Raw genomic sequence first — 15,468 nt, 5'->3', positions numbered from 1 at the left:
ACTCGTGGTTAGCTCGCTTGATATAACTGTTGGCTCGCCCACCATAACAAGCGTCTGTGGGATTGAGCTCGGTAGAAATCAGGTCGGTAACAATACTATAGATTATCACATGATATTAAATTTTCACTTTAATTAAAATTATCCAATAATAATAAATTTTATATTTAAAAATAAAAAAGGAATTGAAACTTTTTAATCCTTATGCAAATGTAATTATTTTAATTTTTATGTTACCGTTAAGTACTTCCTTTTCTTCTTCAAATTAAAAACAAATACTACCTTCTATTGTAAGAATAGTTTTCAAGCAAATTAAAAATTAAAAATTAGAAATTAATTAAAAATTACAATATAAATATAACATTCACACTTACAAAACTAAATGTGCATCTCCATTGATTATAATTTATAACTTCTTCGCTGATGACGATTTTTACCCGTTTCACTCTCCATTGCTTCACAATCGAACATCAAAAGAATGTAAATGGGTTTGTTGTCTGACATTGTATTCTTCGCTTAAATTTTGTTTGACATTGTATTCTTCGCTGACGAAGACTTCTACTCATTGCACTCTCCATTGCTACACTTAGTCTCCGTGAAGCACAAAAAATGTAAATGGGTTCGTTGTCTGTTTGGATTTGTGCATTTCTTTGATCTATTGTTGGTAATTACCCTGTTATATCAAGAATCAAGAATTTATCTTTCTTGAAATTGGAATGAAGATTCTTAATTGTTTTCTTCTGCTGATTTATTTACTTTGAACTTGTCAGAATGAAACCCTCTAGGAGTGACGTCAAGTAGACATTAAAATCTTTCAGCCAGACGCCCGAGAAGTGGAAGCTTGACGCCAAATCCAAAGGGAAACCCCCATATCGAGTGCACCAATATGCAGTATCAGAATTCTACAGGAGGTGTGATGTTAGGATAACGAAACAGGTCGGAGCGGTTCCCAGGGTGAAACCTGGCGATACATTTGAATATCGGTCCCAATTGTACGTTAATGGGCTTTATCTTCAGCTACATAATGGAATCGACTATCTGGAGTCCTTAGAGGAACCAATTTTGCTGGTGACAAGCATTGTGGTCGGCGATAAATATCGCAATGAGATGAAGTCGGGTGTGCGGAAGTATAGCGGCCACGACGGGAACCCAAAGGTTAATAAAAAAAGGCCGCTAAAAGACCAGGTGTTCAGGCAAGGGAACCTTGCACTAAGAAACAGTCTGCAGCGTGATATGCTTGTCAGAGTTATTTTCAAGCAATGCAAAACTTCTGACACATATGTTTATGATGGCCTGTACTCTGTCATAAAAGTGAAGGAGGGACGTGGAGAGTTTGGGAAGGAGCGACCGCCCCCTGCTCCGACAATCGGACAATATGGGTGAAGCGCAGGCGGTTGGGCCGCCACCCCAGAGCCCTTGCTCACTACTTGCAGCAGCAACTCTTCAACCGTTTGCGTTTCACGATCTTGAGATGCCATTAATTTACAAGCTCTCCAACCGTATGTGGTGATTAAAAACATATTTTAAGATATTAATGGCATCTTAAGATCGTGAAACGCAAACGGTTGAAGAGCTGCTGCTGTCAGTAGCGAACAAGGGCAGAGCCCTTACTGAGGGGTGGCGACTCAACCGTCTGCGCTTCACCCCTATTGTTCGATGGTCGGAGCAGGGGGCGGTCGCCCGGGTATGACCCTCCGACTCTGCCCCTGGTAAATATTGTAATAAAATGAAGTCGTCTGGTGTTCTGAAGTACTGTGGTCATGGTGGGAACCCAAAGATTAACAAACATGGGCCTCTTAGAGATCAGGCGCACAGACAAGGAAACCTCGCACTGAGAAATAGTCTGGATCATTATAAGCCTGTGAGAGGTGTTCTTAAGGAAAGTAAGACTTTAGAGAAATATGTATATGACGGGCTCTAATATGTTGAAAAAATGACACAGGGAAGAGGAGAACACGGGAAACTTGTCTTCACCTTTGAGCTGAGAAAACAAAACCAAAAGCAATCTATCAGCAAGCCAAAAAATGTTAGATTGGGATCGGGTTAAATAGGAACGTGAAGGCGAAGAGATTTGCTGGCTATGTTGGGAAGTTTTATTGAATTTAGTTTTTTCAGGTTTTAGTTACAAGGTTTTTGGGTTGATGATGTGATTCTAATATATTTTTTTGAATTGTTGCATGTTATTTTGTTTTGTAGATGTTCAATATGTCATTTATGAAGCTTAAGAAAATGACTACTGGCGACATTTTTTTGGCTTTTCACAATTTGCTTTGATGGAAGTATCCTTTTTTTCTTGAATATCAATTTAATAAAATAATACTTTGATTGTGTCTTTTAAAAAAATTGTTATCGAAAAACAAATATTGGTCAATTCAAATTCATCAAAAAAAATTGGTCATTTCAAATATCATTTGAACTACAATTCATTTATGGTTATTTTTGTTTAATAAAACTCATGTGACATATTTAATAAAATAGTATACATAATGAAATAGATTCAAGTAAAAGTTTTTTCATATTTCTATGCAACAAACCAATAAAATATATTCTTTCTATTTCAAAATGATAGAGCATTTGCTTTGTCAAAAAAAAAATGATAGACCATTCAGAAAAATAAAAAAATAAAAAAAATAATTAAATTGGTTAAAATTAATTCTTTTAATCCATCTTTCCAAATTTATTATTTTATAATTTTCATATATATATATATATATATTGGTGCATATTGTCTTGTGTATCGTACTGCTATCCAAGTGAAGATTAGAAAAAAGGTTTTTCATAGCCTAGCCTAAAAGACATATGACTAGATGGTAAAGTCGTGAAGACACATGTTTTTTCCATGAAGGAAACATGTTTTATCAAGGCCGGGTAATGAACCGAGTCATATGAAGGTTCGGCAGATGAAGTCCAACCCTTTAAAGACGAGGGAAGAAGGAAAAGAGACCGATTCGGTCGACCACCAGCGAAAATAAACTCCTCGTCCTTTCGGCGGGAGAAAACATAAAAATAATTAAACAAACCATGTGAAGGCTCTTGGTTGCGAGACCTACAGGACTCGATAAAGGAACAAATAATGCGAATTGTATTTGGATAAAGTTGACCGAGAGGAACATTTAAATTAAGACAAATATCTACAAGTAAAGACTCGAGAGGAAAACGAAGACCCGCGACAAACTGTTCATGAAAAACAACAATTTTAGTAGGCGAGTCTGTGCTGTGATTCGCCCGATACATTTTTCAGGGTCTCACAATAACGTATGACTCGGGAAAATTGAATTCTTCAGCAAAATCTGTTACCTGCTTAACATAAAGAACTTCGGATATGCTCTAAGTCATCACGAGCACCCCGAGACCCTTCAACTACTTTTGAAATTTTAAATTAAAATGGGGGAAAACAAGGAGGAACAACAAAATTTCGAATTTAAAAGATCAAAAGAAGGAAAAACTAAGAATTGGGAAGAACACGAAGAACAGCAACAACCCGAACCCAGATATCAAAAACAGAAGATTATAGGAGTAAAAGGAAAGCACAATATTTTGAAATCAAATAGGCAGGATCAAAGGAAAGATATGGAGCAACCTTGAAACGAGAAATCTTAAAAGAAATTAACACGACAAAAAGAATAAACTGCTTAAGGAAATCTGGAAATTTTTGAAGAAAAACAGAAGTGAAAGAAGAAAAGTGTAAATATGAACATTTATATACCCAGAAGTTGGGGACTAGGAAGTCGAAGAGACGGAACCCTAAGGGTCACATCGGATGAGTGACAAATGTCATAAAAGCGAGACACTTATCCCTCATCAGATAACCACAGTTTGCCGATGAGTGACATATGGCAGAGAGAAGAAAAATAGAAATCTTGCTGGAGAAGTAAATCGACTCGCCAGAATATAAAACGACCCACCTCCAAAAGAGCTACTCCCTCCGGTCTATAATATTTGTCGCATTTGAGAAATTATTTTGGTCCATAATATTTGTCATTTTATAATATCAAGAGAGCATTAATTGCTATTTTTCCATGTTTGCCCCCCATTAATTTATTTAAAGAATACAATAAACAAATGAAAATGGTAGTCATAAATGTAAACAAATTTCAATGTAGGGTTAACTTAGTAAAAGTGTTTACAAATTAAGACATATTAATTATTTTCTTAATTTTTATGTCAAAACTAAGTGCGACAAATATTATGGACCGGAGTGAGTAAAATTTACAGGCATAAATACCAAGACTTCAGCTCACTTACGGGGGGGCTAATTATGGATACTGAATCCTATCTTAAGTACAATGGAGCCGAGTCGAAGGAGATCCATTCTCAGACGATACCGGACTCCTGCCCGAAGGGCCAAAACAGACGAAACAGGCAACCGAATCTATAGGATCCGCCTCGATTGGAACACCATCCGATAGGAAGAATACAGAATCCCTGAGGACTCAGACAAAGCGCGTTGACCCTGGGATTCAGATAGATTACCAGATCTAAATTTTCTCGAGTATCTTACCTATTTGGATTAGGAAGATAACCTCTAACTTACGAAGACGATACTATTTAGGAAGACGTTCCTAAATAGGACTCATGTCTGAATAAGGAATATCACTCCTAATCAGGGTCAAACCCTACAAAGTAGGATTCACCTTCCTATTACAACTCTACAAGGTATACTATCATCTACAATAAAAGGAGTTTGAGGTATTGCCTAAACACACAATTACAACATACACAAAACTCTGCTTAAGCTCAATACTGACTTTAGCATCGGAAAGTTAATCGGACAACCACGGTTCGGTTAGCTTCTACCCTGTTTTGCAGGTCATACAACCGGATCAGAAGGGAGACTCCATCAGTAATTATTATTTTCAACACTTCAAATTCAACACTTAATTTTCAGTTTTGTCAAATGCCGCCTAAGTCTACCATGTCATACGTGAACTGAGTAGGGGTGTGCAAAAACCGACCGAAACCGAAAAACCGAACCAAACCGAACCGAAAATATAGGTTCGGTTCGGTTTCGGTTTTTGATTTGAAAAATTTGGATAAACCGAACTTACCGAAGTTATGCTATATCTATTAACTATTTTATTAATAGTACAAATATGTGCTGTAGCACGTTGGAAACTTGTATTTATGAAGTCAATTTTGTCCCATGTTCGATTCTCCTTCTTCTCTTCTTTTATTTTTCTGTTTAATTAAAAAGAAAAAAAGGAAGTTGCTCACCGAGGATTCGAACCTAGGTCACTTTCATTCCATGACGCGCGCATAAGCCACCAAGCTACACAGGATAACTGATATATTTTATCTGATATAGTATATATCGGTTACCGACCGAACCGAACCGAAATATTCTCCTTATTTCGGTTCGGTTCGGTTCGGTTTTCAAGCCACCAAAAAACCGATCGGTTCTTACATTTTGGTCGGTTCGAAAACCGAACCGACCGATGCACACCCCTAGAACTGAGCCCGGTCTTGAGCTGGAAATTCGACGTTCCATCACCGGCATGTCTAATTTTTGTTTTATGTTAATTTTATTTTAATAAATTGCTCTGTTTGTGGATATATATTTGATTGTTCATTATGTTTTAATGATTTTAATTAGCATTGTTTGCGTCGGTCCTTCTTTTACTCAAGGCGGTATAGTGTTCGTTCGAACTTTAATTTTAAATTTCTTATTAAATTTTAGGTTGTGGTCCAATCATTAAACTATATTTGACACAGAACATTTTTTTTTGCCAAAGATAGCAATATATAAATATATAAGAAGAAAGGTCATCTCCTGAAGATGATGAACCGATCTTAAGTAAAAGAAATAAAAGTGGACTTCGCGGCTACTATTGAGCCATCCAAATACACATTCGTTTACCAAATTAGAATACCAAAGCGTAAATAATTTGCTAAACGAACGGTAGCAATATAATATAGAACATAAAAACTTAAAAGAGGGAATTACTTACCGTTAAAAAATATATTAGTATAAGTATTACCTTAATTGTAGCGCGCATTACTGAAATGTTGAGACCATTCAGAACAAAACACACCGTCATACCTTACCTGAACATTTAAATTTAAAATTAGTATATAAAAAAATTAATTTAAAGCTTACCTTATAATAGAGGCGGTTCATTAGTAGAGAAATTCCACTGAGTGTTAACGGAGAGAGTAAGAAGTGCTTGGTAGGCCCTTCATTTAGAAGTATATGTCCAAAAAATAAAAAACACAAACAAATAAAATATTAACAGTTATATTTATAAATTAATATTTTGTAAGACATTTAGACTAGTTTTTTTTGCCAGAGATAACAATATATTGCTAGTGTAAATGGTGCTAAAAAAATCTCTAACACTTGAATTCTCTAGTTTATTGGCACCATTAAAATTTCGTTAAGTGGATCAATTGTTAGTGTTTGTTTTGTGATTTTTTATTTTTATTGTAATAGTTGATTTACGACGTAGTTCAATAATTTTTTAATGTATTTTATCTTTTGCTAAAAAAAATACGGACCAAGCCAAGCATTTTAAAATTTATAATTGAATATATAAAAATTTATTAAATAATATTACATTAACATCATCATTTAATTATGCTTTTAAAAATGATCAATAAAGACCATAATGGACTAAATTTACTTTAGAATTTCTCAATTCAATAAGAGAAATTTAATATAAATACTCCATTTTCAAAAATAACGTGATTTCCTACCGCAATAAGGAAAAAATAAAGAAAATACCTTACTGATGGATATCAAATCCTATCTTAAGAATTATGGAGCCGAGTTGCAAGAGACCCATTCTCAGACGATACCGGACTCCCGCCCAAAGGGCTAAAACAGATGAAATTGGTGGACGAACCCATAGGATCCGCCTCGACTGGAATATGATGTTATCCACGCGGATGAGACCAAATCCTTGAGGACTCAGACAAAGCGCTTCATCCCTGGGATTCAGACAAATTGCTAGATCTGCCTATATTCTCGAATATCTTTCCTATTTGTATACGAACTCCAACTTAAAAAGATAACCTCTAACTTAGGAAAACGAGACTATTTAGGAAAATATTTCTAAATATGACTCCTGTCTGAATAAGGAATAATACTCCTAATCAAGGTCAAACCCTACAAAATAGGATTCACCTTCCTATTTCAACTCTACAAGGTATACAATCATCTACTATAAAAAGGAGTTTGAAGTATGCCTAATTACACAACTACATTACATACTCAAAGACGCTGCTCAAAGCCTAAACTGACTTTAGCATCGGAGAGTTAATCGGACAACCATCGTCCGGTTAACTTCTACCCTGTTTTGCAAGTTACATCACCGAATCAGAAGACGAACTCCATCACTTACCTTTTTAATGTCTTTTTTTTACTATAACACTTATTTATATTATAATTATACTTATTTTTTATTATTATTTTATACTAATCATTTTTTTACTATTAAGTGACAGATTTCACTTTTTTTTTTCTCTCTCACTCTCTCTTTTTCTCTCTTTCTTCTCCATTACTTCTTCTTCTTCTCTGTTTTTTTTTCGCCATTTTTTTCTTCTTTATTTTTTCTCCATTATTATTCTCTTCTTTTTTGTCGTTAATTCATCGCTCCGCCATCATTCTGTCGTCGCTCCGCCGCTTTTTCATATTTGATTTTAGCGATTTTTTTCTTAACTCGTGGTGATTAATACGATTTATTTTAACTTTTAGATCTAAATAAATTACTCTTGAAATTTTTCAATTATTTAAAAATTTGCATTAAAAACGATAATCTACACAAAAAATGATTTTCTGCAGAAAACAATGTCCGATTATCATGTCAGTATATCACTACTTTATCATGTCGTTATCACAACACTATAGGAAAAAAAGAATTTTCTGCAGAAAAAAATGATTAATTATCATATCGTTATCATAATATTATCATGTCGTTATCATGACATTATCATATGACACCGAGATGATAATATTTATGGTACCTATATGATAATGTTGTGATGATATCTATGATAATGTTATGACAAAATAATATTTGATTATCATGTAAGTATCACTATATTACCATGTCGTTATCATAACATTCTGATATAATAACTAGATGATAATGAAATATAATAAGAGTCTGATAATTGTATGATAACCTACGTAAAAAAATAAATTACAAAAAAACTTATGATAACCAGAGTAAAATCATAATTATTTTAAAATCCAGAATAAAAATATAAATCTAAAAAAAAACGTGAGATATTTTTTGTAAATTTATCAGATTGAGATAAAAGATAAATATCTAAATTTTCCCATTAGAAGGAACTTTAACCGATGCGAAAGTGTAAACCGAACCGCTTATAATTCCAATTTAAATTCAAAACTTTCTCACCGTCGATAACATTACACTTGCAGTCTCTTAGCCATTAGATTAAAAAACTCTCCTCTTTTACCAAGAAGGAAACACTAAAAGGTCTCCAACTCAAATAAGAATTCGAAATTTGAAAGGACTCTTAATCTTGCTCTGCAAAGTGCAAGCACATTGTCTTCTATAAATAGGACTGCTTGTTTAGGGTTTCTTTATCACCACCGCTAAACAGAACGGCGGAGAGGGCTTTTCCGGTGGCTTTACTTCTGGTACTTCGCTTTGCTCTTTTATGCTTGCATGTTTGTTTATATTTTCTCTGCTAGCAAATTGCCTGTTCTTTTTATTTCTTATTGCCATCACTACTCGGTCTGATCTTTGTTTGAATTTTTGTTTTTATTTTTTGATGCGTTGTAGCTTACATTGATTATTTTAAATTTAGTAAATCAATCTTAAGAACATGCAGTATACAAGTACACAGACTTCACTTAGTCTATGAATCCAAAACTCTATTTATAAAACGTATTCTTTTAAAAAATCTATTATTTCTCCGTTTTGATTTTGACATTTTAAATTTTAGCTTTTCTGGTTTTTTGAGTTGCGTGATATGATTTGCTTGATTGATTTTCATGTGTAAATTTCTCAGATACTGTGATTCATATGATGTTGCTGTTTTCGTTTACATTCAAATATAAGTCTAATTATATTTTCTGGTATTTGAAAAGAAAATAAGTTTTTATTGGTTACTGTGGAAAATGTGAATAATTAGTGAATAATTACATATTTATTTTTAATTTTTAATTTATAAATAACTCCTTTAAAAATTATTTGTAGGCAACTCTTAAGGTTTTTGTGTTTAGGATATTTTTTTCATATTGGAAAACGGTTTTTAAATTTTTACAATTATTTATAGAAACTACACTAAAATCTTTATGAGAGTTTCGAAAATGAAAATGTTTTCAAAACGAAAAACACAACTTTCTCAAGGTTTACGTGTATTATAGGAATGTTGTGATAAATTTAATTTGGCTAAACTCATTCGGAGGCACTTGTTATATACCATTTTTTATGAAGAGCTCATATATTATGTTTTTGTTCTTCCAGTCCTTCTACATGTGTAGTCTACCGAATTTTTGATTTTCATGCTCTTTTTAGTTGTTTAGTTTTTAGTTTTCATGCTCTTTTTTCGGTCTTCCTACTTATAATTCGTTTTTCTTCACTAAAATAAAAGGGCACAAAAATCAAAAATTAGATAATTAGAGGAACGGAAAAAAATAAAAAGTTAGTACATAGGCTTCCTAAATAAAAATAGTCTAGTACATTGGCCTCTAGATGGATTTTGCTATTTAATTAGTGCAAATACCTTGTTGCTTTAGTCATCCATGTGTAATACGCTAGGAATTGATTTTAAGAAATGTAATAATTTTGAGTTTTTAACTATGTCCTTTTAAGTGAGATGAGAGTATGTTTTTCTTACTATGCCTTTATGATAAATGATTTTAGAATTAGTTTTCTTCTGATAATAGTTCGAGTTATTAGATATTTTGTGTTAAATTTTTTTTGGTATTGTATGCCAAAAATTATTTGTACCTATTTTATATTGATTATTTTGAAACTAATCATTTTTCATGATGACATATAGATCCTATCTTATGGAATTTGGCATGAGCACGAGTTTGTCGTTGGGAACTACAACAATGAAAAGGAAAGCTACTCGTCAATATCCAACTCGTTGCAAATTGTTTTTACACTCTCTAGACTCAAAGGAATTCAAAGGAAATTCTTCTTATGAACCCTTAGAAGAATTTTCCTACATGGGAAATCCACCAAATTCGAAGAAAATTGTAAGTGAACGTTTTCTCGATAACTTTTTAGATGATTCTATTCTAAATCGTATAAAGACTAAAGAAAATTCATGTAAAGGAGGGTTTTCCTATCATAGTAAGAACCAAGGTTCTAATGCCATCTCTAGGGACATTATATCTCGTAAGCAAGATTCTAATACTTTTGATAATGATTATCTTCCTCGTAAGCAATTGAAAATTAGTGTGCAATTGTACCGTGAAATACTTGATAAGCTTTTACAAAAAGTTGAAAAGTCAAGTTGGCAAAAGCCTAACATTCACTTAAAAGCTGCAATGGTTCTTCGAAATATTACCAATTGGCTTCCGATTAAGAAACAAATAGGATCTATTTCTGGAGTGGAGATTGGAGATGAGTTTAAGTTTAGAGCGGAACTCTGCATAGTTGGCATTCACCATCATTTTATGAAGGGTATAGATTATGTTGAGAGAGATGGGACTACATTGGCCACAAGTGTAATTGTAACTAGCCGATACGCGAACACTTTGGACTCCGATGTCTTGATTTACTTAGGTGAAGGTGGAAATCCTAGAGTTTTGAATTCTCATCCGCTCAAAGACCAAGTATTAAAAAGAGGAAACCTTGCATTGAAGAATAGCATGGAGCATCATTCACCGGTAAGGGTTGTCTATCAGACAAAGTATAACGTCTTCAAGTCATCAAGTCTTAGTCAGAGCTCGGATAGAAAGACTTCAAAAGTAGTTTATGTTTATGATGGTTTATACTTGGTGGAAAAATATTGGCAAACGAGAGGCGAGTTTGGAAAAAATGTTCTAAAGTTTCAAATGAGAAGGATTGCAAGACAATCAAAGTCAACTCGAGGATTTGCAAGCAAAGCAAATAACGAATTTCTTCACAATGAGAGTTTCTTTATGAAAGATATCTCAAAAGGCAAAGAGAAAATGCCTATTAATGTGGTGAACACGCTTGACGACAAAAAGCCTTTACCATTTGTGTACTATTCTAATAGAACATATCCTATAAGCTCTCAAAAGAGTATTTTAAGTAGTTGTGACGGTTGTGATTGTACCGACGGATGCTCCGACTCTGAAGATTGCTCTTGCAAAATTAAAAATGGAAAAATGTTTATGTATGACTATAGTGAAGAACTCATTGGAAAGAACCGTCACATTTATGAATGTGGTGCTAATTGTAAGTGTTTCGAGTCTTGCATTAATAGAGTGAGCCAACGAAAATTCAAGTTTCAACTCGAGGTCTTCAAAACCGAATTGAAAGGTTGGGGCGTTAGATCGAAATTGCATATTCCCGTTGGTAGTTTCATATGCGAGTATGTCGGAGAAGTCCTTAAGGTTAATGAAGCTAATCAAAGGAATAACATGTGTGACTATTTATTTGACATAGAAAATAATGAAGAGGGTGAGGGTTATACTATAGATGCTTCTCGACATGGTAATGTGGGAAGATTTATTAATCATAGTTGTTTCCCTAATCTTTATGTCCAAAGTGTCGTACATGGTGATCATGTTGACAAATTTTCTCATATTATGCTATTTGCTATGAGAGACATCCCTCCATTGCAAGAGTTGACCTATGATTATAAGCATCGGTTAGGAGAAATTCGTTGCAAGAATGGCGATTTCAAGAGGAAGGAGTGTAATTGTGAATCTGCTAATTGCATCAAAATGTTCTATGAATAGTTTTGGGTGTTAATGAATTAACTAGTGTTTTTCGTTTGAATCAATTTTTGTTATATGAATGTCAATCTTTTGTTTATAAATGTTGGTGGCTATAAATATTTAGTTGATTGCTTAATAATGCCAAGGAAAAGTTTTCTTGATTGGATAGATTTTTGTTGTTACATGATACTTTTAAACTCAAGTACAATTTGACTATGAGTGATCATGTAATTAATATAAAGACAATAATATTACAAATCTTCAAATATATCTAAAACCTCTATTGATAGTTTAGTTTTCTCTGGGTGAAACTATATATAAAAATGGACAATTTTGGTTTGAGCTATTTATATCAAAATATCTAAAATTTTAAATTAATTTTAGTAATTTTAAAATTTAACTATTTGATATTCTTCTCAGTCTCATAAAAATAGAAAAAGTAGTATTTTTTTACAAGAATTAAAAAGTTCTTGTAAGAATTATGATCTGAGTCCTAACCTCAACCTAAGTCTGACCTCAACACGAACATCGAGTCACGTACTCGACCTGAGTCTCAACCTCAAATCCCGGCCATAGTCCAATTCCTTATCAAGGCTTCTTAATTTAATTAAATTTAATTTTGATGATGTTTTTTAAAGTATTAACAGGTATTAAAAAGAATCTTAATATCAACTTTTTTAGGTATTCAGATTTCAACTATACCTTAGAAAATAACTTCTGATGAAATAGCTAGGGTTCCATTTAAAAAAAAATCTCAAATCAAAAAATAGACATAGAAATAGGATTTTCATAAGATGCAACCAAAGCTCTTAACAATGCAGTTTACAATATTATTGTTAGTATTTAATTTAGCTCAACCCAATTTGAAAATCAGATGCAAATTAAGAATTATTTGATGAATTATTCTATCAGTTTTCAAGTAATTAACTTTTTAACTTTCTTCTTTAGCTTAAGCATATGAAACACTAAAGACTGGTGGTTGCACAAAAAAGAAATACTAAGCATATGAAATATTAAACTTATTTAAGAACCATTCATAATTTATACATAAATCCCAAACTCAAACTATATAATAGCAACTTACTTAGCTCACACACACCTTGTACGGTTGCACCCTTAATTTAAATCAAAAGATTAACCTCAAACCTTACATATATTCTCCACACCTTACTGAACTCATCAGCCATGGTTTGTTTTCCCTTTAAACTCAGCCGGCGAATGACTACCACCACCAGAGCCACCTGCGCCACCGCTTCCTCCGCCAGTCCCACCACCACCAGAATTACCAGACCCACTTCCAGCTCCATACCCACCGCCATGTGCACCACCACTGCCGTACCCATAACCATGTCCTGAACCTGACCCACTCCCAGACCCAAAGCCAAACCCGAAACCCCTGCCGAATCCATTCGGCGACCGACCTGAACCTGAACCGTAGCCCCACCCACTATTTGGTGTAGATCCCCAACCCCAGCTGTATTCCCCGTTGGGGCTGTGACCGGAGCCGGTAGCACCAGTAGAGCCACTGCCCTGCTCGTTATTAGGGCCTGTAGACATTTCAGGTTTCTTTTCAGCAGAACCACCAACAGTAACTCCAATTATCAAGAAAAGAAGAACGAGTGTGAAATAAAAGAAATTTGGGTGCATTATTATTTTATTGGAATGAAATACTTGGGGTTTGAATAATGAGTGAGAGGATTAGGATGAAATGAAAAGTTGATATATTTCAAGTTATGCCTATGGTGATTTGTGTGCAGGATATTGGTTGGTATTTATAGTGGAATTTTGATGCTGACACGAGCCCACTCTCTAAGTGTATGATGCAAATTTCAGTAGAACAAAATTAAAGATGTTGGGCAAAGGAATTGCCCCTATCTTTCATTTTTTATTAGTTAAAAATAAAAATAAAATGATATAACATGAGTAAATTTGGAGACCGTGATAATTTAATTTCATTAATTTACTAAAAAAATTATTTTAATTGATAAAATTTAAAGTTTTTATTTTCAATTTATCATCGAAAAATAAGTTATTTTCACTTAAAATTATAAATTTAAAAACCAAATGACCCTTTGATCAAAAATTTATTTTTCATGCTCATGATTATCACTTCCACCACCGCTCACATACTAAAATATTTTTTGTTAATTGTTTTATAAACAAATTAATTAGGACTAATTTCTATTGACATGCGTGAATTTAGGTGCAAATTAGTATTTTTCTATAAACTTAAAAAATTATTGTTTTTTCTAATATTTTATTTTTATCATAATATTTTTAACTGAGATGCCCTTTTCAATTATATAAAATTTAAAAGTAAAGAAGGTAATAGTAATTTTTCAAATTAAGGAGAAAATAATAATTCGGTTCGAAATTCATTAAAATTATAGTAATTATCCTTCGTAATAATAAGTTGATATAGTTTATATGACACATCTTAAAAATTAAACTGGGTTGATCGAATTGCATAAAAATTTGAAGTTCATTCTAAAAATATTACTATAATTTAAATTAAAAAAAAATATAATTACCGAATTTCTAACTTTAAACTAAATGTTTCTTTAATTAATTGAACTTGTAAACAAAATGAAATTTGATTGATTGGAATATTAAATGAAACAAAATTTAGTGAGATTACAGGTTCGAACTGTACTCACACAACCGTTTAAAATTTGAGAAAAGAGTTTGCCTCCTGCAAGGGACTTACATTGTTCAAGTGGAAATTAGTATGGATGTGGAAAGTTTAAAGGTGTCGTCCCGTCTAGACAATTTCATGGACTATATCCTAAAAAAGTGATACAAACTTTGGGGTTAACCGCTTAAACATTCTTAATTTTTTTGTATTTTTTTAATTTATACCCCAACTTTTAAAATTATTTTGACATAATTTCAATAAATATGTGAAGTGTTAATTTCTTTTAAATTTCTAAAATTTTCCAATTTTGTTTTCTTATTTATAAGAAACTTTTAAATTTGTCGATTTTGTTCGTAATTTAATTTGGTGAATATCTTTTGATTATTTGTATTATTATTTTTTAAATAAATATGTGCAGTTGGAAACAATTGAAATATATTGACGTTTTTGAATTTTTATCATAATTAAAAAATAAGAAATATTTTAAAAAAAGAATGATTAGGCCAAAATTTATTATGATTTGGTCTCCACTCTAAATTGGAAGATATTTATTTTGCATAAAATCCCTTCTCCAACTTCAAAGAGTGATGATTATGTAGGATGAATGAAAGAGAGCCATACTTGAGGAAGGAAATATCTAAAAAGGATGATAACCAAAACATATGAACCATTTAGTGGCCGTAACTTTTGGACCGGCCGGCCATGCTGCCGATGACAAGTGGCAAGAGCAAACCCTGATGAACAGGTGGCTACTTGGTGAAATAATGGATTATATGTGGTTGAGTAGCTACAAAATATATTATTGGACTCATCTAATTTAATTCTTTCATGAATAAGATGTGCATCCAAAAAGGTAATAACGTGTACATGCTTTTCCAAATCATCTGCTTTTAGTGGGGAATTTTATACCCATTTTAACTGCTTCTGCAACATTTTATTTTTTTGTCTCTTGTTCTTGAGCTCAATTATATGTGTTTAACTTCATTTACGACCACAAAATTAT

At 32.8% G+C, this 15,468-nt stretch overlaps 2 protein-coding genes across 2 annotated transcripts; one reads left to right on the top strand and one right to left on the bottom strand.

Moving 5' to 3' along the window:
* The first annotated feature begins 8,371 nt into the window (after positions 1-8,371).
* On the top strand, positions 8,372-11,910 carry LOC126675379 (histone-lysine N-methyltransferase, H3 lysine-9 specific SUVH5-like). Its single transcript, XM_050370013.2, has 2 exons — positions 8,372-8,602; positions 9,973-11,910. Exon 2 carries the CDS (start codon positions 9,983-9,985, stop codon positions 11,849-11,851), a length of 1,869 nt encoding a protein of 622 aa, XP_050225970.1. The 5' UTR covers positions 8,372-8,602; positions 9,973-9,982; the 3' UTR covers positions 11,852-11,910.
* Positions 11,911-12,825: 915 nt separating this feature from the next.
* LOC126675380 (putative glycine-rich cell wall structural protein 1) lies at positions 12,826-13,583 on the bottom strand. The gene has a single exon (XM_050370014.1). The coding sequence runs from the start codon at positions 13,475-13,477 to the stop codon at positions 13,010-13,012; it is 468 nt and encodes a 155-aa protein (XP_050225971.1). The 5' UTR covers positions 13,478-13,583; the 3' UTR covers positions 12,826-13,009.
* Between the last annotated feature and the right edge of the window lie 1,885 nt (positions 13,584-15,468).

This window comes from Mercurialis annua, linkage group LG3 (assembly GCF_937616625.2).
Source record: "Mercurialis annua linkage group LG3, ddMerAnnu1.2, whole genome shotgun sequence".
NCBI classification, from domain to species: Eukaryota; Viridiplantae; Streptophyta; class Magnoliopsida; order Malpighiales; family Euphorbiaceae; genus Mercurialis; species Mercurialis annua.
The sequence above is the reverse complement of the archived record's forward strand: the minus strand, read 5'-3'. Positions and strand labels throughout refer to the sequence as shown.

Bases quoted from the DNA above. Each gene is read 5' to 3' on its own strand.
- LOC126675379 (XM_050370013.2), top strand. From the start codon at position 9,983: ATGGAATTTGGCATGAGCACGAGTTTGTCGTTGGGAACTACAACAATG.
- LOC126675380 (XM_050370014.1), bottom strand. From the start codon at position 13,477: ATGCACCCAAATTTCTTTTATTTCACACTCGTTCTTCTTTTCTTGATA.